General features: G+C 35.5%; 2 protein-coding genes across 7 annotated transcripts in view; one reads left to right on the top strand and one right to left on the bottom strand.

Moving 5' to 3' along the window:
• The window catches only part of MYO10 (myosin X), a 135207-nt gene extending 111443 nt beyond the window's left edge, over positions 1–23764 (top strand). Inside the window, exons 24-41 of the mRNA XM_034411906.2 lie at positions 30–69; positions 211–1083; positions 1982–2105; positions 3036–3279; positions 3627–3722; positions 8670–8763; positions 9453–9508; positions 11022–11164; positions 12043–12237; positions 12544–12701; positions 13505–13628; positions 14707–15004; positions 15885–16092; positions 17324–17460; positions 18750–18870; positions 20010–20465; positions 21969–22160; positions 22761–23764. Of these exons, the coding sequence (XP_034267797.2) occupies positions 30–69; positions 211–1083; positions 1982–2105; positions 3036–3279; positions 3627–3722; positions 8670–8763; positions 9453–9508; positions 11022–11164; positions 12043–12237; positions 12544–12701; positions 13505–13628; positions 14707–15004; positions 15885–16092; positions 17324–17460; positions 18750–18870; positions 20010–20465; positions 21969–22160; positions 22761–22871 (3670 nt within the window). The 3' untranslated portion in view covers positions 22872–23764. The remainder of the gene's footprint in view (positions 1–29; positions 70–210; positions 1084–1981; positions 2106–3035; positions 3280–3626; positions 3723–8669; positions 8764–9452; positions 9509–11021; positions 11165–12042; positions 12238–12543; positions 12702–13504; positions 13629–14706; positions 15005–15884; positions 16093–17323; positions 17461–18749; positions 18871–20009; positions 20466–21968; positions 22161–22760) is intronic.
• Positions 1–24407, bottom strand: part of LOC117662471 (uncharacterized) — a 77444-nt gene that overhangs the window by 32774 nt on the left and 20263 nt on the right. For 4 of the 6 annotated variants that reach the window (XM_087890237.1, XM_087890238.1, XM_087890239.1 and 1 more), the window contains exon 2: positions 24110–24203. In XM_087890237.1, the coding sequence (XP_087746363.1) occupies positions 24110–24137 (28 nt within the window). In that variant the 5' untranslated portion in view covers positions 24138–24203. Of the gene's footprint in view, positions 1–21863; positions 22487–24109; positions 24204–24407 lie in introns of those variants that run through there. The other 2 variants (XR_015733250.1, XR_004590417.2) reach the window with 2 other exon arrangements.

The following is a 24407-nucleotide window of genomic DNA, read 5'->3' as shown; positions in this document are numbered from 1 at the left end:
TTCCTGACATTTTCTAATTATCCTTTTAGAAAACAACAAAAGATGGAAGCAGAACGTCTTGCTCAGCAGGTTAGCCATTTGTTTCCTACTTTGTTCATGTTAGATTAATTTATTGTGATAATTATTGGGATGAGGGAAAAACCCTGCGGTTTGAAAAATAGCACATTACCGACACTTATGATAAAGATGATTTCTGCACTGTTTCTGCAGGCTAAGGAAGCACTTGCAGCTATTCCGAAACCCCCAAAAGAACTAAAGCAAGACTTGGCGAGTCATAAAGAAAACAAGCAGGTGGAGGAGATCCTGCGCCTGGAAAAAGAAATTGAAGACCTGCAGCGCATGAAGGAGCAGCAAGAACTGACGTTGACAGAAGCATCACTGCAGAGGCTGCAGCAGCTCCGAGATGAAGAGTTGAAACGCCTGGAAGATGAAGCCTGTCGCGCTGCACAAGAGTTCCTGGAGTCTCTGAACTTCGATGAAATCGATGAATGTGTCCGAAACATTGAAAGAACCCTCTCCGTAAGCAGCAGTTTCTGTGCAGAGTTTAATGACACCACAGGCACTGAAAAACCCAATTTTAATTTCAGCCAGCCATATCCTGAGGAAGAAGTTGATGAGGGCTTTGAAGCGGATGATGATGCTTTCAAGGATTCACCTAACCCAAGCGAGCATGGCCACTCAGATCAAAGGACGAGTGGCATTCGGACAAGTGATGACTCTTCCGAAGAAGATCCGTATATGAATGACACAGTTGTTCCAGCTAGTCCCGCCATGGGCAACAATACGCTTATCCCTTCTATCCTTGACTCTCTTAGTCTCCACAACTCTTCAAGCGGGGAATCCACATACTGCATGCCAGAAAATATTTCCCGCCAACCCCCTAATGCTGCAGAGCTAATTTCTCCTGAGGCAGACTATGATTATGACCAGGATGACTATGAGGATGGTGCTATCACTTCTGGAAGCAGTGTGACCTTTTCTAATTCTCACAGTAGCCAGTGGTCTCCTGACTATCGCTGTTCCATAGGGACATACAACAGTTCTGGAGCATACAGATTTAGTTCTGAGGGAGCTCAGTCTTCTGTGAGTAGTTTCTTTTCTTGCATTATGTACTGTTGGAGATTAAGAGTAATTTTAATCTGGTCAAATCCTATTGTTATACATAATGCAGAACAGTTCTCTTTATCAAAAACTGTCCTTGATTTGCCATCCAGATATTAACTTTTACTAAATTCTTTTCCTGCTTTACTGGGCAGTCTTCTCTTCACTCATGGCTAGTCTCCCCCGAAGCTTCTTTTAATGGCTGCTATGTATTGCAAACTTTGGCCTTTTGAGTTCATTAACACAACTGAAATGAAACACTTCTCAAAACCATATCTTGTATAACAGAGAAGTCTTAAATGATCAGACTTACTAAAAAGTCCTTTAGGGAAGTGTCAGAATTTGAATTTCTTAACGTGTAATATTTATTGCTTATTAACATATAAGTGATATAGAATAATCTATTGTTCAGAACTGCATGTACCTGCTCAGTAGTGCTAAAGTGTTGTTTTTAATGTGTCCTAAGTAAAAACTGTATTAAATATATAGGTGTAATTTTAACTGGATTTAATTAAATTTCCTTTTTGTTTAGTTTTATCTATATAATTTTTCCTTTTTTCCTCTGGCCTCAACTATCTTTTTTTTTTTTTTTTTTACATTTTCAGACTGAAAAAAAAGTTGCATAACTCTAAAATAAAACCTTTGCATATTTAGTTAGATAATGACAGCTATTTTGCAATCATATTTATAGTGGCTATATTGTATATCAGAAATTAAATTTGATAAATTTTATTTATCACGATTGTAGTACTGCATTGGTGACAGATATATTGTTTTATTGAACAATGAAAATTACTTGTTAGAATTAATAGAAATTAAAAGTTACAGATTAGGACTGTAATATCAGACAACTTCACTTATTTTGTTGATTATTTTCCAGTTTGAAGACAGTGAAGAAGATTTTGATTCAAGGTTTGATACAGATGATGAACTTTCATATCGGAGGGATTCTGTCTATAGCTGTGTCAGCCTACCCTATTTCCATAGCTTTTTGTATATGAAAGGTAATTTATTCAAGAAACAATTTCTTTCTTAAGAATTCAATATTAGTGCATTACTTCTCTTTTGAAGGGAAACAAGTGGAAATCAGGATAATGTCTAGTCATTTTTAAATACTCAGAATCTTCCTTTTTTACTGATTTTTTTTAATGATCCAGCTGTTAGAATTAGTTTTATTGGTTTTGTCTCATCTGTGTTACTTTCTCATGATCTCTAGCTTGTTTAATGATGATGAAAGTAATTGATGAAATAGCACATGCTTTATCATCATCTTTACCCATTATTCTTATATGTATGTATGTATGTATGTATGTATGTATATATGTATATATGTAAAAGAAAGCAGAGTAATGGACTATTTAAATCTGGGAAGTGGAGATGCTATTGCAGAGGGCAGGTACACTAAAGGAGGTGCTGAAGTTAAGACAGATTGCTGGTTTTTAATGTGTTAGTCATAATAGAAGATAGCTTGAAGGTCTGTGACCGCCAACTGTTAAATGCAGTATAGATCTATTCACACATATAGAATATTTATATGCATACATTATGCATTTTTTTCATTTTTTAATACCAGTTGGCTGCTTAGATTGTAGTTTTTGTAATTGCAGCGAAACTTCAGTTTAATGGACCTTAATGTAACAAACCTGATGCAGCGATCAAAGTTTCTATTGTATTTATATAGTTTACACTATTTGTCTAATGATGCTGTTGCAGATTATGCATTGTTTGATTTGATGGAGCCAGAAATAACTGGCATCTCCTTCACCAATTCATCTATTAAATCAAAGTTTCACTGTACAGTATGTTCTTTGGAATTGTGAAGTTCTTCAGCAGATTTTCAAAAGTTCTGTGATTCCACTAGGATGCCTGAAAGATAGGTTTTCATGATGCATGGAACATTTTTTAAAAAAATCTGTCTTCTTCATTCTTGGCAGGTGGCTTAATTAATACTTGGAAACGCCGTTGGTGTGTCTTGAAAGATGAAACCTTCTTATGGTTCCGCTCAAAACAGGAAGCTCTTAAACAAGGTTGGCTGCATAAAAAAGGTGGTGGTTCATCTACACTGTCCAGAAGAAACTGGAAGAAAAGGTGGTTTGTCCTTCGACAGTCCAGGCTCATGTACTTTGAAAATGATGGTGAAGAAAAACTAAAAGGAACACTTGAAATACGATCAGCCAAGTAAGTAAGGCAGGGTATCTTCTGCAGTTAAAAACAGGTGAACCCAGTATATAATCATAATCATAAATAAAATCTACTAATTTGCAAGCTGCTATCTCTCATCTTCTTCACTGGAATGAAAATTGAAAATACCTCTTATTTTCCTGCCATGATCTTAGCTGAAGGGATAGTGTGCACCAGATTCTTGGTTGGAACAGATTGAATCAGTATGTAGTGATATCCTTGCCTAAGATGGCAACATCAGGGCTGTTTGAAAGAACTCCAGTTAATAAAAGAGCCTTTTGGAAATGCCAAAGTATTGTCATTGTAAATATAATGAAATATTCTCTCTTTCCTCCCCATTTCAGAGATATTATTGATAATACAGGCAAAGAAAATGGGATTGATATTGTCATGACAGATAGGACGTATCACTTGATTGCTGAATCACCAGAGGACGCAAGGTAAGAATTGTGTCTTTTGTGTTCTAGTATCACTTAGCAAGGATAAACTTAATTGTGACATTTTTTTAAAAAACCACACACATAAGGAAATAAACCAGTAGTTTTAAAATTCAGTAGTGGTAATCAAATTCATGGTTAAGGTGGATAATTGACAATAATCTCATGACATCCCAAATTCAATTTTTCTGTATCTCAATACTTTCCAGAAATTATAACACCAAATTTTGTTGGCAGTACAGGCCTATTTTGTGAGCTGGCTTCTGGGTGCAATTCAAAGTGCTGGTTATCACCAGAAAGCCTTCCATAGCTTAAGGTCTGGTAACTTGAGGGACAGCCTGTCTCTGTAACTTTCTGCACATCCGGTAAATTCAGATTAAGCAGTGTCAAATTGCAGGACCCAGGAAGTGTGCAATGGCTCTAATGTGTAAAATGACATCAATGTTCCATAAATTGTTAAAGACTTGGTAATTCACTCAGTTCTGGGGTGATGATAGTGAGTGAAGCCCTTTAATTAATGATTTTTTTTAATTTTTTTTTTTTAATTTGATTTATATGCCGCCCTTCTCCGGAGACTCAGGGCAGCTTACAGTGCGTTAAGCAATAGCCTTCATTCTTTTGTATATTTTATACAAAGTCAACTTATTGCCCCCACAAACTGGGTCCTCAATTTACCTACCTTAGAAAGGATGGAAGGCTGAGTCAATCTTGAGCCTGGCAAGATTCGAACTTACTTTAATTGCAGACAGCTGGTGTTAAATTACAGTGCCTTTGTCTGCAGAGCTATCCAGGCTCTTTTTGTCTTCCAGTCAGCTTTATTTTTTTCTTTTTGTTTTCTTTTAAATTTTTTAATTGTAAAACACCAGAGCTGCTGTAAAGCCATGTGGACTTGAAATTGAACAAAATAATAAAATAAATTATAAATGCAGTAGTGTGTTTCTTTAAAATGGAAAAAAAATAATTCTCTTTGTTTGTGGTTAGTAAGTTCGCGTTTTCTTGTTCTGTATTTTCCATTATCTTTAATAATGTTTACAATAAAACATTCAAATTGGAGCTTTCTCTTTTTTTAATCAGTACCCATCAAAATAGATTTGTGTAAATGGCAGATAACAATTATATAATATAAGTTATTTTTTGTTATCTGAGATATATACAGTACGTTCGTCATTTTCCAAAACATACAGATAATTGTGTGCAGTATAAACAGCATCTGCACTCCAAATTCATCTCTTCTGATTTTCTTGATTTATTTTTCTATGAAACACTGTCCTTCTGAGAGACCTTCCTACATAAAAAGTCATGAAAAATGAAACACTCACACCACTTATTTTCTTGGTTTGAAAGAAGCGTTAAGCATATAATTAATTGTTGACTCAGCAATTGAATACAAAGCAACCATACTATTGTTTGTGATAACAAGCATCAGTGTCGCTATCTGGGGATTTTTGTCTTCAGAATAAATGGTTCTCTTAAAAGAAAAATAATAACTATACTGTATAATTGGATATCTGTCCCTCATCTAACCAAATGCATGAAAAATGAGTCTAGGCAAGGAAAAACTTAATTTTTTCATAATATCAATAATTCTGTCAATGTTGATATTTTATTTTAACTACCATTCTTTTAATCTGGCTACAGAATTGCTTTATTTCTTAGCAATCCTCTATTTCACAGCAATCTGGTCTTCAACCTACACTACTACTGGATTACATAAAATTGTTAGAGTTTATCTGATTACTGATTCTTTGTATTATCAGATGGTATTTTATCATGCTATTCCTCCTATCTATTTTACTTTGGAATTAGACTGTATTCTATATTTTATTTTATTTTATTGATAAAGGTCATGAGACTAATCATTCAATAAAGTAATACTACTATAATTTCTATTAGAGAGTTTGCAGTTTTCTTTTGAAATGCGTGATTACTTGATAGTGGAAACATTTATGAATGAAATTGTTTTTCATTAGCCCTCAAGTACAATTGTTTTTTTTATTATTATTAATACCATATATATAACTTGTGGAAGATTTCTTTGACGTGAGCCCCCTTTAGTTCAGAAATTTGCTCCCAGGTAAATAATTATAAGTTTGCAGCCAAGAAAATATTGGATATCTGTGATAATAAGTTTCAGAAAAATTACCCTTTTATATAAGCAGAGCAAGCTAATTTGGAGATTGATTTGTTTTGTTGAAATGACAGCATCAATGAAAGACCCAAAGAACCTCCCATCAAGTTATAAAACTCTCACGTTTTAAGCTTAAACCAGTATTAATAAATGTAAAGTTTTGGCAAAAGGTTTTGTAACTTTTTATTTCAAAAATGGTTAAAAAGCATTACTATTCATATGATTAGAATGATTAATATGAGCTCTTAACAAATGTATTGAAACCACTAAGAGATCAAAAATCATTTTCTGAGTTAGTTTTTATTTATTTTTAATTTTTTTTAGCCCACTTTTATTTTGTACAATTCAATCAATATGATTCTACCACGTATTTTCCCAACAACAACAACTATCTGCAAAGCCAAGAGAGACTGTGGCTAAGTCACCCTGCTCTTTTTCATTGCATCCATCTTGGCTGTCTTTGCTTTCTAACTGGTCTTGAATACCTTTGATCAGGGTATCATTCTGGACCTGTTCAGAGCACTGACACATGATCCACAGAAAGGTCAAGACACTGGCAAAGGGGATCAAGGTCTCCATACCAGGCTAGGAAACCCACCCCACCCCACAGCAACCACAGTCAGTATGCTACCCTAGCATCAAGTCCAAGTGAATTCGTGCAACCTTGAGAAGTGCAACCACCTTTGTCCCACCTTTGTCCTCTTATATCACAAGCTTTGTTTTTGATAAATATTTTCTAATAAGAGGCCCTGATAATATACATTGTCTTGACTTGTGCCTATGTCTGCTAGTATTTTAAGTTGAACTTACTGTATACTCACCTAAACAAAGCTATTTTAGATAGATTAATTTCAGCCTGTCCCATGGCATTCTATTGTAACCTAGACATCCTAAAAATATATATAGAAGACTTAATAGTTCTGGTGGTCTGATCATGAAAATGTTAATCATCTTTTTTCAGCTTGGCTCAAATATTAGCATAAAGTATTCTAAATAGAAACATTACCTGGAAGTTAATGATTAGCTGGCTAAGTTTATAATTGTTCTCTAGTGAGCCAAAAGCCACCTTCAGATCCGTGAATAAAGGTGAATAAGTGGTGTGTGTGTATGTGGAGGTGGGAGGTCTTAGGCAAATCACATTGTCTTGTAGCAAGGAGAAAAAAATATTTATATACGTTGCCTTTGCTTTGAAAAGCAAATGTCAAATGAATGTGACAGATTAATAAAAAACAGATTGCCCCATTTCATTAACTATATCTAGTTATCCAAAGAAGAAAGGTTATTGGAGACATGGCAAAATTGCAGAGAGGAATTAATGGAGTTTGTCTATATAAAACAGGGGTGAGCAACCTTGGAAGCTGCACATGATCCTTAAGTTTATTTTTAGTAACCCAAAATTGTAAATTTAGAGATAAAATACGGTACTTGATTTTCAATAGTATGCTTTTAGTCTTCTATCCCCTCCCCCCCACCCCAAAAATAAGCATGGAATTGGGAGATGGAAATCCCAATTAGGTCAACTATACAATTTCTACATTTAAAAAAAAACAGCCTCAAGACAGCTTGAACCTAGACTACCAAAACACACTGAGATTTAACCATTTTGCTGGTAAATTTCAGATGTAAAATTTTGGCCCATGGGGATAGAGCTCGGAGAGAATGAAAATGGGGATTGGTTTGCCAATCAGAGACAAAAAAAGGTAAAAAAAACAAAAAAAAGGTTGTGACATCACAACTTCCCAGTGATCTCTCACATGCATGTAAATAATCCTAACACTCAGAAAGTTGTCCATTTTATACAGAAAATTAATGGAAAGTTACAGAGCATTTTCTGAATGCCAAGATATTGGGTAGATAACCTATAGCATAATATGATGAATGGTGTACTCTAGAGGAAATGCGTTCATTATGTGCAGTGTTGGTTTATGAATTAGTTTTTATCTTTATAAGGAATCTTAAATTGCTTAATACCCTGAAAATGTTAGTTCCAGGAAATGTAGACATTCAAAATGCAGGTTGTGACATTCATCAGGGGCTTTTCAGTTGCAGGAAATATAAACAGAATAATATAGAAATGGCCAAACAAAAGCATTTAAGTGCCAGAAACTAAACGAACTAATAGAATCAAGGAAAGTATAAACAATTCAAGGAAATTTTCCATATGTGTGGAAACTGGATGAGAGCAATGTAATATTAGTACCTGAGAACTAATTAGTGAATTAAAAAATGTGAGATAGAGCCAGTCGGATAATTTGTAAGTGACATTTTATTTAAAATATTATTTCTTCAGTTAGCAAAGACCAATTTTTAATAGTCTCATTTTTTTTTTTTGCAAAAATATAAACAAGTATACACCTAATCATAACTTATGAAAACATGGTTTAAATGATGCACTCTTTACTAAATAAAATAATTATCATGGGCAGTATTGTTCATGCTTATGAAAGTAATGCTGAAAATATAGCAGCATATCTCTAGAAATCAGTGATATATCCATTTTAACTGTCTTGGGGGGAAAAATACAATCTGTGATGTTCAGTGATGTCCCAATCAGAAGAGGATATTCATTTGTAATAAAAGAGCCTGGCCTTCTCCTAATGAGAAATAATTTCTGCCAACATACTTACAGAATCTGTATTTGGTATTGATGACTAAAAGATTTTTTTTTTCTCAAGTTGATTAGTGTTGATGTTCTGTGGCTTTGCAAGAAAAAGCCTTTCTTTCCAGAAATCATCAAAGAGGGATTGTTTCTTTTAAAAATAAATAAATAAGTACTATTGAAAAATGTAGACTGACCTTTATTTTATTTTATTTTTTTGCAGTCAGTGGTTCAGTGTCCTGAGCCAAGTTCACACTTCCACAGAACAGGAAATCAGAGAAATGCACGATGAGCAAGCCAATCCACAGAATGCCATGGTAAGGAAAGGCCAAAAGGCACTCTGTTGGCTCTAAAAAATGTTTAAGGATGTAATTGTCAGTGAAGCTTTTGTATTAGAGCAGCTTCTTTTGTATTAATTCGGCTATATACTAGGTGGCTTCTCCATTATCTCCATCGTGATGCCCAGTTTTGGGAGGACTGAAATCATGTTCATTCACTACGTCATGTGTTGGATTCTCCCTGCTTCATAAAGTAACTTTGCCACATTTGCCAAATAGTTTAATTGGGGATCAATATTGTAGCCCTCACTGCACATGCATAGGCAGGCTGTTTTTGTGATATTAATTGAGTGGCTTGAAAGTGGCCTAGAGATAATAGAAATAATCCAAGAAACTTCAAAAAGGGATTGGCACCATTAAAAATGTTGATTCAGCGTATCAAGGAAAATATATATATATATAGGTTGGGATCTAAAAATTCCAACAGCAACCATCTGTTATTTGCAGAGTGTTTATTTTTTCAGAAGAAGCTTGAAACAGGGTACACTTTGTACCTTACAAACTATATAAATCATACCAAGATAAATTTTCCCACACCATATGTAACTAGTATTTGTTTTCAATATCTCATATAGCTGATACTTTCAACTTCCAATTGTTATCCATTTTGTGCTGTGTCTATTCCATGGTCAATAAACACAATATTTTTGTTTTATTTTTTTACATAGGGCACACTAGATGTAGGGCTGATTGATTCAGTCTGTGCGTCTGATAGTCCAGATCGGTAAGTTTAGTTATCCCTTTTGGCTCATAATTATTACTAAGTCTTTTGTTCTAAACTATTATACATTTCAGCAACTTTTCTTAGTTCTTAAGACTATGTAAGTTGAGAAATTGACAGAAAGAAGACTAATACCGTTCATAATTCCATAGCGGCCCCCCCCCCAGGGAAAATGAAATGGGTAAAGCTGCTTGGATATGGATTTAATCACGTAGGACAATGATCCCCAACCTTTTTGATACCAGGGACCAGTTTCGTGGAAGAAAGTGGGAGGGGGGATGGTTTTGGTTTCGCCTACTCCTTCATCACTCACCTCCAGCTGGGTGGCCTGATTTCTAACAGGCCACCGACTGGTACTGGTTTGTGGCCCGGGGATTGGGGACTCTAATGTAGGAGATCTACACACTGGAACTGGTAGTTGGGTTGAGATATATGAGAGGGCTTAACTTAAGCATAACTTAAACTGCTGTTGAAGTACCACTCCATCTCAAAACAGGTTTGCCATGTGTAAAGGAACTGGATCTTTTTTTTAAAAAATGTACAATGTAACCCCTCCCTCCTTTTTGACATCCCTAAATAGTTAAGTCAGCAGCCAAATTACATGGCAGTAATAATTGCAACAGTTAAAATATAAAATTCAAGAACAATAGAGGCACCTGGTTATATCAGATTGGGGGGCAATGGACAGCAGTCTTATTTTTCCAGTAGTCTCCAGATATTTTAGAGGATCAGCAAAGGGATAAGAAAGCTGTTCCCCAGCAATAGGTATTTGGAACCAAACTTCCCTGAAAGATGTACACTGTAGTTTAGCAAACCCCACTCGTTGTACTTTCTAGATCTTTCCATAAATTTGCCTAGCCCAACTTTTATAGACCTATAATTTCTTCATATTCTCCTACATTTTTAAAATTGGTCTTTACACAAGCCATTTTGCATTCCTTTAAGAGACTATTAATAATGTTGCATTTTAATGACACCTAAAACATTTGTATATTTTTAATATTTTTTAATTTGATAGTTAATCCCGGAGGTTGAGTTTTAACATTAATTCTATGCAGATTCTGTGTAAAAAGGGTAGCTTAAATGGTCTGCTGTAGGGAATCTTTTACGGTTTTGTGTGGACTCTTCTGCTAGAGACTCAGTTTTCCAGTTTCATTGTTCAATCACTTCATAAAAATCTAGTGCTGCCAGTGGGAGATTTGCATGTCATAACCAGTTCAAAGTAGGTATTCTCTCACTATTGTATCAACTACAATTAGATGCATTATGAGAATAATAAGAGTTTGTATAGAGTTTAAATGTCAAGTGGCTTTATATTTAAAAAACTTAAGCTGTGGGTGGTGCCAAATTGCTAAATAATGTGATTTTAAGAACAACTTGATGAAGAAAATGATTCAACATTGGTCCATTACATAGTACAAACCAGAGACAAAGGCTTAGATAGACTTTGTTATGATTCCAAACAGTAACCATGTTTACTATACAGGCATTTTCTTCCTTTATTTTTTCTTCATAGACCCAATTCATTTGTGATCATCACTGCTAATCGTGTTCTACACTGCAACACGGATACACCAGAGGAGATGCATCATTGGATCACTCTGCTACAGCGATCCAAAGGTGACACTCGAGTAGAAGGACAAGAATTCATAGTGAGAGGTAAGAACTTCTCAAAAAAGAAAAAGAACAGAGTTTTGTTCCTTGCTAAAATCTGATGATACCAAATTGACAAAGAACAAAAAATAATCATTTTTCCATGTTAATTTCTAGAACCACCCTTTTCATAAAATGGGAGGAGATATTTATCTTCAGCATCATATTATTTTGGGTACCATAAAATAATAGCAAAAGAAAAGTAGATAGTTGCAAACTAGATATAGCTAGTCGGGCAATACCTGCACAATTAGCAAATTGGCTTCTTTTAACTGGTTGTGTTAAAATTGACTGTTTGGGAAACTGTTAACTAATTTATCTACTGTTATAACTTGAGAAACTATAAAATCAGAGGAAATTTCTGAAAAATAACCAGAAAATGAATTGTACAATTGTTTTATGTTAGCACTAAGCTGGAATTCACCACTGAAAAATCATTCACCTAAACCAGAGGAGATTAGTCGCCCATCTCCTCAATTTTTAGAAAGACTATGGCATAACATTTTCTTCTTTTACATGATTGGTAAAATTCTGGTACCAATTTGCCTGTTCATAGACAAAAATCTGCTATGTTCCTGCTCCCTAGGACTCCTTTAACAGGAACCAACTTCAGAGAGGTAAAGTAGGGATAAGAGAACAGTTCTGCAACTTGCACTCTTACAACAACAACAACAACAAAATCACAAGTGATGTATTTGTGGTTTAATTGAAATTTTGCTACTGTTGTATCTACTTCATTGTATTGGAGCTTGGCAGCATCTTGCCAAACATGCATATAACATATTCAAGCACAAGCATTCTTACTCATATAGGCAATTTCATGAATATCCAGGTAGGCAATTTATTTTTGACATCATTAACTTGCCTTTTCTTCTTCTGTCTAGGGTGGTTGCATAAAGAAGTAAAGAACAGTCCAAAAATGTCATCACTGAAATTGAAGAAACGTTGGTTTGTTCTGACACACAATTCCTTGGATTATTATAAGAGCTCAGAGAAGAATGCCCTCAAATTGGGCACCCTGGTGCTGAACAGCCTTTGCTCTGCTGTGCCCCCTGATGAGAAAATCTTTAAAGAAACAGGTACTTAATTCCTCAGGAACTCTTTTTATTTTAAGTCAATAGAGCTAATAATATGACCGTTATGACCCTTAAAATTACTTTGGAACTATACATGTCTAATCTATAGGCAGAAAACACTTTCTCTATAGGATTTTGATTGCTTAGTTAAAAGAACTGCAGGTCTGCAGCTCATAGTAGAATAGATAGTAGCTACTTTTCTTTGGGTTAATCAGAATTAGTTTAATTCTGCTATTTTAGTTTTAGGGGATCTCAGATTATATTGTAAAGCCAATTAACAAAATATTCACTTATCTATTCTTGCTTTAGGATATTGGAATGTAACTGTGTATGGACGCAAGCACTGTTACCGCCTTTACACCAAATTACTGAATGAAGCCACTCGCTGGTCAAGTGCTATCCAAAATGTGATTGACACAAAAGCAGCAATCGATACTCCCACACAGCAACTCATTCAAGACATTAAGGTAGTACTGCAGTGTGAAAAGTGTCATTAAAGAAAGGCAATCTACTGCATTATATATTCTTTTTATGTCATAATTTTCAGGAACAGAAGTGATTGTTGTTTTTCTGATTTGTCATTCTTGTTACTAGAGTAGTTCAGCTACTGATATCCCAACCAACACCATTTGTCTTTTTATCTTTTTTTACTGATCATTCTGTGATGCCATCTAGAAGTCACTAGGTCAAGGAAAGCTATTTTATATCTTTTATGAATATTTTTTTCCCAAACCTGTAGAACAGTTTAAATGTACATCTTGCATGTAATATTCCTCTACTTTTAAATTTCCAGTTCATTTTGTAATTGTGTATATATGTATTTGTGCCCTGCCAGTTTAGATATAATTTCACAATAAGGCATGAGCTCTAGGTCAGAATTTAAAGACAGGCTGGGTCTTTGTGGCAGTCATTTGGCAAGAGCCATGGTGGTGCAGTGGTTAGGATGCAGTTTTACAGGCTAATTCTGCTGACTGCTAATTGCCAGCAGTTTGGCAGTTCGATTCTCACCAGGTTCAAGGTTGACTTGGACTTCCATCCTTCTGAGGTCGGTAAAATGAGGACCCAGATTGTTGGGAGCAATATGCTGACTCTGTAAACCACTTAGAGAGCACTGTAAAGCACTGTGAAGTGGTATAAAAGTCTAAGTGCTATTGCTATTTTCCCCTTTGGTATTTTTAAATAACTTGGTTTATTGCTGATATTTCATAGTCATTTAGAATTCTATTATTTCTTATCCAACTGCAGTAATCTTCTTTACACATTTATATAGGAAAATTGCCTGAACCCTGAAGTTGTTGAACAGATCTATAAGAGGAACCCAATTCTTCGTTATACGCAGCATCCGTTGCATTCTCCACTATTACCCCTTCCTTATGGAGACATCAATCTGAATAGTAAGTTTTGACTAAGAAGCCTTTCAGATATGCCGGTCTATTATGGCAGAAACCCCCTTCTGAATAAGCACCTTTGCTGTACACACACTCTCAAGAGGTCTTACTCATTTGCATAGCCCATCGATAACGTCTCTTCTGCAGTCTAGTTATCAGCATGATAAGAGTGTTTAAACAGTGCAGTTAGGCAAAGAATATTTCACACATACTCAGTGCAGTGGTTCTTTTATTTATTTCCAAGTTATTTTACCTCTTCACTCATATTTCCAATTTCTAGGCTGATATTAAACTTGGGGAAAGGTAATACCTATTATCCAACTGTTTCAAAGATGATTCATTTAAAATCCTCACAAAGATTTTGGCTGCATCCAGGAAATCTGAAATCATGAAATAGCTAACGACTTGACTTTAGAAAAGTTACTGTTCCTATAAAGGGCAAATAGTTTTATTAGCTCGAATGATGGCCAGAACCACTCAGGATTCAATTCCAAAGAAGGAAAACCATAGAATGTTTTTAAAAAGACTTTTTTTTTTTTTGCAAAATGTATCATTTAGTGAAGAAGTAACTGTTAAATTCTCATCATTGATTAAGAAAATTTAATTTCTGTAAGTTCTAAGTTTGAATATTACTTCAGGTAGTCCTCGACATATAACCACAATTGAGGCCAAAATTTTTATTGCCAAGTGAGACATTTGTTAAGTGAGTTTTGCCTCATTTTATGACCTTTCTTGCCACATTTGTTAAGTGAATCACTGCAGTTGTTAAATTAGTAACATGGTTGTTAAGTGATCTGGCTTATCAGATTGACTTTGCTTATCAAAAGGTGATTACCCCAGGTCACTGCAAATATGAGTCAGTTGCCAAGGGTTTGAATTTTGATCTCATGACCATGGAGATGTTGCATCAGTCATAAGAGTGAAAAACGGTCATAAGTCACTTTTTTCAGTGCTGTTGTAACTTCAAAAAGTCACTAAATGAATTATTGTAAATTGAGGAGTTAGTTTCATGCTTCCCTATTTGAAATAACTTATTTGGCTTCTGGTCAACTTAAGGTACATTTGCTTGTTTCTTTTTTTCTAGTACTAAGAGACAAAGGCTACACAACTCTACAGGACGAAGCTATCAAGATATTTAATTCTCTGCAGCAACTGGAGTCTGTACCAGATCCCATTCCTATTATTCAGGGTATTCTCCAGACAGGACATGATTTACGGCCCCTGCGTGATGAATTGTACTGTCAGCTCATCAAACAAACCTGCAAAGTGCCTAACGCAGGGAGCCTTGGCAATCTTTATAGCTGGCAGATCCTCACTTGCATGAGCTGCATGTTTTTGCCAAGCCGTAGTATTCTCAAATACTTGAAATTCCATCTTAAAAGGTAAGCTGAACTAAGACAATAAAGATTGGTAGTTTGAAGGGTTCCTTTAGTGGATAAAGTTTTGTTTCTACGCTATTATACATATCACCTGGCATCTAGGTCCTTTGGGGATAAATAAATACGTAAGTCCACAACTTACAACCATAATGGAACCTCCCCATTACAGTCATAAGTCGTGATGTTGGTGGAGCAGATCACCCAAGTGACTCACCCAATCTTACAACTTTTTTTTTGCTGTGGTCATTAAGTGAATCTTTTCTTCGTTATGGGCTGGTTTTGCTGAAAAGTAAATTCCAGGTTTGGGCAAAAACATCATAAAACACAGTTACACAACTGTGGGATATGCTGTAAATGGCCATAAATGCAAGTTGGTTGCTGAGTGCCCAACATGCAGTCACATGGCCAGCAGGAGGTAGCCATTGGAACTTCAGAATCAGGTCATAAGTACCCTTGAGGAGGTTCATTGTAACTCTGAACAGTCACTAAGCAACCAGTTATAAGTCAAGGACTACTTGTACAAAGAATTATTAGGAATACAATTTAATAATAGATCCATGGTTTGCCTCAGAATTCATCTTTCATATCTAGGGAAAGAAGGGGCAGATATATTCAAGTAGGGATGGTAATGCAAGTAGGATTTATCCTGCCTTGTTGGCTCAGCTACACTGCGGTGGAAACAAATTCAAATGAGGAGACCTCAAACCTAAGCAAGTTTGGAGGAGGTAATGAGAGGTTGCTAAGGAAGTAACCTGCCCTAAAGAAGCCGTAAGAAAGGAGCCATGGTTTCGAAAGGAGTGGTCAGCAACACCAGAGCACAAATGCATATAAGGGAAAAAGGCTAAATGCAACAAGAAAATGAAGTTTAATATTTCTCCCACAGGATCCATGATCAATCCCCAGCCACAGAAATGGCAAAATACGCCTTGTTCATTTATGAATCCCTTAAAAAAACCAAAGGCAGAGAATTTGTGCCATCCAGGGATGAAATTGAAACTTTGATCAACAGACAGGAAATGACATCTACCGTCTACTGTCATGGAGGAGGTTCCTGTAAAATCACAATTAACTCTCACACCACTGCTGGTGAGGTGAGTAGTTTTGCAAAGAAAAGAAAAGACTTGATAATGACTAATTTTAGAGATCCACATCCTATAATACTGGGCATTCATTAATATGCAAAAGATGTACTGACACATGACAAGTCCTCCTTGTGAAATAGAAAAAAAACTTTGTTTTATTTCTAGACATTTTGGAAATAGGTATATCTTCCCAATATGTATTCTTGGATTATGAAAGTAAAGTGGAATAATAGAGATTGTGAAATTGACCTAGTCTGAATAATTTACTAATGAGTAAGTAGGTTGTCCACTTTTTTATAAAATATAGGATGTTTTTAAAGAATGACTATACAATGGCATGTTTTATGCCTATCTTTCATATTAACAGATTGATTTATACCAGCTTCCAGCTCACACAGAACTAAATAATACAAATATCAAGAATAGTTTAGATAGCAGAAATAGTTTAAAACTGTGGAACTAGTTGTATATTATTGTATTGACATGATTATGCTACATACTAAACGGTATAATTTTAATGAAATAACTACGTATAAAACTAAGTATAAGACGCTCCGGACTATAAAACGCACCTACCCTTTTTGGTGAGGGAAACAAGAAAAAGAAATCTGCCTCTGCCTCTGCCTCCCAGCAATTTTGCCTCATTACAGCAAACAGAAAATAGCCTGCTTTACTTTCATTTTCGTTTTCAGCATAGCTTGATTAGCACAAGAAAAAAAAAATCTGCTCCCAGCAATTTACCTCCTTGCAGCAAGCAGCAGAGGCCCCTGCAAAACAGCTGAAAGTCGGGAGGCCAATCCAATCAACTTGTGCTAATTAGGCTGTGCCGAAGCTGAAAGGGGCTGTTTCTTCTTGCTGCTTGCTGCAAGGAGGTAAACTGCTGGGAGGCAGAGGCCAAAGGGTGGGGGCTAGTGGGTGGGCGGGGCTACATTCGGTGTATAAGACGTACCTAAATTTTCACCCCCTTTTACGGTATATACATGACCTTTTTTTTTTTCAAATGATCTTGTATTCTTACACTAGTATTTCTAGTATTCAAATTCAGAACATTCCTGAGAAGAAAAGGTAAATCTGGAATCTGGTTTTGTATAACTGTTAACAATTGTCCATATACTTGTCAATTTAAAGCTGTAAATTTTGCATCACAACAACCTTTAATTGAGAAAGAAACAGCTGCAGACCTGATACGAAATGTCAAGGAAAAGTTAATTAAGATCAGTCTTTTTATTTTATCTCCTAGGTTGTTGAAAAATTAATTCGAGGTTTGGGCATGGAAGACAGCAGAAATATGTTTGCCTTGTTTGAATACAATGGAATTATAAATAAAGCCATTGAAAGTAGAACTGTTGTGGCTGATGTCTTGGCAAAGTTTGAAAAGTAAGTGTGTCATTGATAATAAACAGGGAATTAATATTTCTCCTAACAGCTTTCCAAATATCTCTTACTTGTGTTGATAATATCCCCCTCCCTTCTGGCAAAGGATGCTTTTATGACCCACTGCATTTCTACTATCCAAAAATTTATTCGCATCCCTTCTCATTTGGATTTTGCTCATTTCAGGATTGTCGAGGGGACTTCCTACAAGTAGTGCATCTATAGAAGTACAACCAATCAATTTTGGACATTATAGAACTGAACTTTTTGTTTGTTGATTACATCTCCACTGTTGTCACTAATATTGGAACAAAACTAGTGATTGCAACAAGAACAAGCGTTAGAAAAACAATGCTATGTTTTATGCTAGATTGATAGGCCATTCAGACATACTTCAGATTTTAATGCCTTCAGTATTCATTTATTTTCTCTGAAGCTTTTAGTTATTAATTCAACAAAGCCTTTCCCTACATTCAGTAAAGTACATTTTTCAGGCTTCCACCCAAAACTGAAAAACAGTGACATAATTTTAAGAATTGAATAAATTCTTAATAAGAATGTAAGAACTTTAATAAGTAGATTTCTTAAACTAGCTGCATTTTTTTAGGTTCACAAAGAAGCCCAAATCATATTGAGCTTCTTTAAGTACTGCAATCATGCTATGTACAAAACATCTCTGTAAAAGCATTTTTGAAGCATGCACAGCTTTTTTTTTATCATGCTCAAAAGGGAGGAAACCTTGTATATCAAAATATTGTCTTCATACACACTGATACTATATGAAGGCTTTCATTGTTTTACTAAGTTGTGCTTGAATGTAATTATAAATCAGAAATGTTTAGAATTATGACTTGCTGTTATGAGCAGCCTATTTATACGTACTATGCAATTATATGTCTTAGATTTTCACCCAATGAATCAGCAGAAACGTCACCTTATATGTGAACCTAACTATCATTGTTACTGTTATTAACCAGTATTAAAAATAAACTTCCAACTGTAGTGTCAAACTTTGGCTGACTAAAGGAACAATAAACTAAAAAATTGGGTGTGGCCATATTAGAACGCTTTTGCTTCTTCATTAATTTAATTAACTCCTGCTATTAATACAAATCAAATGTGGTTGACTGAAAATGGTACAGCACTCGCTATTTGAGAATAAGGCAAAGTTCTCATCCTGGTTTACTGTCATGTTGAAATACCACAGTTTGGATTATATAGATTTAACCAGAGGTAAAATAGGTTTTAATTCTATTACCAAGTAATAACAATTGTTGTTGATGTCATTACAGGATTGGTGCCACTTCAGACAGTGACCATGAAGCATGGAAATTTTATTTCAAACTCTACTGCTTCCTAGACATTGAGCATGTACCAAAAGATAGTGTGGAATTTGCATTTATGTTTGAGCAGGTAAAACAAGGAGATTTATTAGACAAAGATGTACTGTCTGTGTCTGTATGGAATAATACATAGTGCCATTTAGATCAAATTAGTAGAGGAAAGTACCGAAAAAGTTATTAGCAAATGATGCTTAAATTTGGGGGGGGGGTTGCCAGATGTTATCCTATAATAAGATAGACCATGGCAAGTAGCCAGACATACTGTATTGTCTGTCATTAAGAGCTTTGGGAGGAGTACAGTCAATCTGGGAAGACATCACTGTACTCCACCTTATTGGCTAACTCCAATTAAACAATTGGCAACCGTGAACATTACCCAATTTCAGCAATGGGCTGGATGTGGGAGAAAAAGCTAAAATTAAATCCAGACAAGGCACAGGTACTGTTGATAAGGAGAAACTTAGATGTAGGATGGAGATAAGACCTGTTTGAGATGAGGTTGGACTCTCCCTTAGCTGTCACTGGATACATAATTTGCAACTCTGACAAGGAATAGTTTGGATCAATTGTTACTAGTGCTGATTACTGTGCTATTTAAAGTCCAGACTAGCCAATTTGAAAAGCAAAAAAACTACATATCACACAAATGCAAATACCTCAAGCACTTCAAAGTCCTTCACACCACTTATCTTACTGTAACTTATTTTCTTCCTAGTGTTTTCCCACAAGTGCAAGATCCATTTTTTTTTTGTTTTGATCAACCAAACGTTGATCCATTGGTTGCAACACAACTTGACCAACCAGCTTGTTGCCCAAGCCTGATGTTGTAGGTTGAGAGAGAGTGACTGGTCCAAAGTATAATACAGCTGGCTTTCATGTTTAGGGCAGGACTAAAATTCAGTCTCCTGGTTTTTAGCCTAGTGCCTTAACTACTACACCAAACTGGGTCTCTAACTTATCTTACTGTAATATTTACAACAATCCACTAAAACAAGTATTCCAAATGATAGCTCCCGGCCAGGGAAGGGGCAGGTAGAATATTGCTGCTTAGTTGATAATCACTTGATGAGTTCCTGGCAGTTGAAGAATTCCTGGCAGGTCCAATTCATTTATCAATCTCTTAGTCAGTAGTCTACAGAAACAGATTTAGAATTCAGAATGTTATGACATACATTCCTGAAAAAAATATTGGGTTTTTTTTTTCCTTAGGCACATGAAGCTATGATTCAGGGCCATTTTCCAGCTTCTGAAGAAACCCTCCAGGTCCTTGCTGCCTTGCGACTCCAATATTTACAAGGGGACTATTCTTCATCCAATGTTACAGTACCGGAAATGGAAGATGTCTACCCCTTGCAGAGGCTGAAGTCTCGTATTGTTCAATCCACTAAAATTTTTGTGCCAACAGAGAGGTTTGAGAGGAAGCGGAACAACTTTCTGGAAGGGACTCTAAGGAGGAGTTTCCGGAGCAATTCTATTACTAAGCAGAAGATGGAAGAGGATCAGATGCTTAATATGTGGATTAGGGAGGAGATCTCTGCAGCCAGGACTAGTATGCTTGATAAATGGAAAAAAATGCAGGGAATGACTCAAGAGCAAGCAATGGCAAAGTACATGAATTTAATTAAGGAATGGCCTGGCTATGGGTCAACGCTCTTTGATGTAGAGGTAAGCATTCCAACTTTTCACCATATAATCATGGACTAAGAGGTTATAACCAAGTATTATAATGTGTAGTAGCCAGCAGTTAAAATGTCTGCATTGTAATTTCTACATTCCCTCTTCTCCTGAACTTATTTGCTAGCATGGATGGGAGAACTTTAATAAGAAATTGAGAAAAGGATAGTAGTAGATGATAGCAACATTTCATGTGAAAGAGAGGAAGGGAGAGCATGCCATAGGGAACAACTATTTTTCTGCTTCAAGGTATCATCAGCGCTTTTTTTTTTTTGTAACAAGGTAACAGTACTGATAGTCCTCACTTAACAACATTTGTTTAGTAATTGTTCGAATTATGACAGCTCTGAAAAAAGCAAACTAGGGCTGGTTCTTGAACTTTACAATCTTCACAGGGTCCCCATGGTCACATAATCTCAACTCAGGTGCTTGGCAACCATCGCACATTTACAATAGTTATAACGTTCATGGTAATTTAATTACCATTTATGACTTTTGCGAGCAGAGTCAATGGGAAACCCAACAGGAAGTTGCATGTTATGTTCCTATGATGTCTTTTTTAATAACTGCAATTGGGATGCTGGAACTGCTGGCACTAAGCAGCGCCATTATGTGATGTTTCATTTAACTGTCTCATCGCTTAGTGGTAAGAGTTGCTAGTCCCAATTAGGGTCATTAAGCGAGAACTCCATGTAATCTACACCAGCAAATAAAAAAAAAAAAAAGCTGCTAGTGCTCCAACAGCATTAAAATGGAATCATTGTGTATCAATGAAACAGTGTTTTGAAGTGCATGGTAATAGCACTAACAACTCTTTAAAGCATCCCCAACTTTTCTTGGGATTACACAGCTACCTTCTGTACTTAGCACTTGATCCTGGGAAAGATGTGGCTGTTTTAGAGAGCATAGCAGACAAGTGCTATTATCATATCTTTGCACTCTCTAGAGCTCCTGTTTGAAAATAAATCCAAATCCAATCAATATATACATATGCAGTGAGCAGTACCTCAAGATCATTCATACATACTCCATCTTAATTGCCATTTTTCCATACATTAAATTCAACCATTTTGTGCCCTTTTGGGATTGACATCCAGATATTAGTAAAGTTTTCGGTTTAAGAAATCTACCTTTAAAAGGAAATTGTATTTTGATAAGTTCCATGCCTTGGGTTTTATAAGGTGTTTTTAATAAGCAAGTATTCAAGGGATTTTAATCACATAATGTTTTATTGTGTAATATATACTTACATATCCATTACTTAATTCCTTTTTGGCATAAGTAACATGCAAATGTTTGCAAAGAATTAGGCAGTTGACTCATTAAACAAAATAAAAGACTGAGAAAAATTTGTGGAAGATATATGTTGAAAAATAATACAAAAACTGATAAGGTAATCATTCCAAATTTATTTTAAGAGTTGTAACAAGCAGCAACAATCGTTTATACTATGTTTCCACCATTCATCTTAATGTTATTTTTTTCTTTCCTTAGTGTAAAGAAGGAGGATTTCCTCAAGAGCTTTGGTTGGGCGTAAGTGCAGAGGCGGTTTCTGTATACAAGCGTGGAGAGGGCAGACCATTGGAAGTATTTCAGTATGAACATATTCTCTCCTTTGGAGCTCCACTTGCTAATGTGTACAAGATTGTGGTGGATGAGAGAGAACTGCTTTTTGGAACCAGTGAGGTGAGAGAAAATCAGAACTGAACAAGAATTTTGGAAATCATTTATTCCAATAAAATGCACACATGCTAGCTTAAGCATATTGTTCATCCCTTCTTCATTATTTTAACTGCATATGTAATTTCCTGGCTTTTTATAATCCAGTAGATCAGTGGTCCCCAACATTTTGGGCACCAGGAACCGGTTTTGTTGAAGACAATTTTTCCACCGACCGGGAGAAGGATGGTTTTGGTTTTGCTCAGTCCTCCACTGCTCATCTCTAGCTATGCGGCCCAGATCCTAATAGGCCACGTACCAGTATCGGACTGTGGCTCAGGAGTTGGGGATTCCTGCAATAGATATTTCATTCAGTGTATTTAAATAAAAAGCTACCAGTTTGTTTTACAAAAAATATGAATAGATTTAGGTTTCACTTTAGCCCAAATTGCTTCTATTAAATCATATAATTAAGGGCCAATTTAACAAAAATGTGCTTCAGGTTTTCCTGGCCTGTGTGAGATTGCAGATGTATAATTTTATATTTGCACTGCACGTGCTTCACAACAAAGACAGTAGGTTGAAATGTACACTAACTGATTTTGTTTTGATATTATCTTGGTGTAGGTCATTGATATTGCCAAACTGATGAAAGCCTATATCAGCATGATTGTGAAAAAACGTTACAGCACATCTCGATCCGTGAGTAGTCATGGAAGTCAAAGCAGCTGCAGGTGAAGTCGGAGAATCGGTCTTGTTTCGCCCTCAGTGTTGGAACATCTCTGCCAACCACGCTTTCTCCAAAAATGGTGATCGGCACCTCTTCCAGGAGAATCTGAGCAAGCTTATAATTATAAAGTGCTTGCATATTGCCATACTCAACATGTGTTTATGAACATCAATCCACAAAAACTTTTTTTTACCTCTAGAATAACATACTCTATGCCTTAATATAATACACTGTCTTCTGAGCAGTAAGAAGTGCCTTAAAACGTGTAAGCCCACCTTCATTGACCTATGCTATATTAGCAGAGAGGTTGTGTATCTGAATAAGCCACTTAAGATAGTAAACAGAATGTAATACAGCCATTTTTGCACTAACTGGCTGGTTCATTCATGAGAAAGAAGATTCTGTGTTGGAATGCTGCAGGCAGCTTTCTTTATGGACTTTACTGGGCAATGTTGTATTTTCCCCTTCTCCCACAACCTTTCGTATGTGTGCATGGATACAATTCAGGTCAATTCTGCTAACTTTATTCCATGTTTCACTCTTAAAATTAAAAGGGAATAATAATGTGCAATGGTGTAAACAGTCTTTCTGTATATTTTAATAATTCAGAGCTATAATTGTCCCAATGATAGAGTGTCTTTATTAGGCTAGTTTTATTTACATAAAACAAATTTTTCATAGCAATTTTTGTACTTTCTTTCAGAGATTTTTTTCGCCCTTTGGTACATATACGTAGCGCATCTATGTTTCTGTACTGCTGTATTTAACTCATGTAGCTGAAAGAAATTGTATTTATAGACTACCCTTAATATGGAAATGTCATTATCAGCACAATATTCAATCATTTGTCTTTAGTCTATGAAGCTGTTTTTAAAAATAGTAAACATTTATTTTAAAAGCACTGCTTTTATGGAATTTTTGTCTCCTGGGTTTAGTTTTATTAATTGTGAAACCTTCTGTAAAAGAAACCTGATTTGATGTCAGGTTGAGGAAGCTAAGACATATATTCTACATATGATTAAATTAGTACGTAATTCTTGACCTTCCTCCAGTCATAGTGGCTTGCAACATAAATATTAGCAGTTTTTTTAAAGCTTCAGTTCCATATCCTGTTTTTCTACAATACAGTATACCTGAAGTGATTTACAGTACTAAAACATCTTACAGAAATTCAAATGGCAAAATCCTCAAGACAGTAACAGTATTGAAATGATACAAACTACATACAATTATTTCTCTTCTGTACCTGATAATTCATTAGTTGGTGCAGTCATTAGCAATGGCGTCAACAGTTATTTGTTTTTATTTTGTCCCATAACTTCTGTTCTTTATGCAGTACACTAAATAAAATACAAAATAAAACAATAGTAGATAAAAACCAACCAAAAAATTTCAGCATTCGAGTTAAAGACAGCCAACAGTAACAAAGTAATATACAATGCAGAAATCACAGTAAAAACCTCGGCAAATAATATGGATGTACATACAGTACTAAAACACGTTTATTTCAGGTTTGAGGAATTAACTGCTGAAAGGACAATTGT

This window comes from Pantherophis guttatus, chromosome 3, assembly GCF_059756535.1.
Source record: "Pantherophis guttatus breed Tessera chromosome 3, ASM5975653v1, whole genome shotgun sequence".
Lineage (NCBI taxonomy): Eukaryota > Metazoa > Chordata > Lepidosauria > Squamata > Colubridae > Pantherophis > Pantherophis guttatus.
The sequence above is the reverse complement of the archived record's forward strand: the minus strand, read 5'-3'. Positions and strand labels throughout refer to the sequence as shown.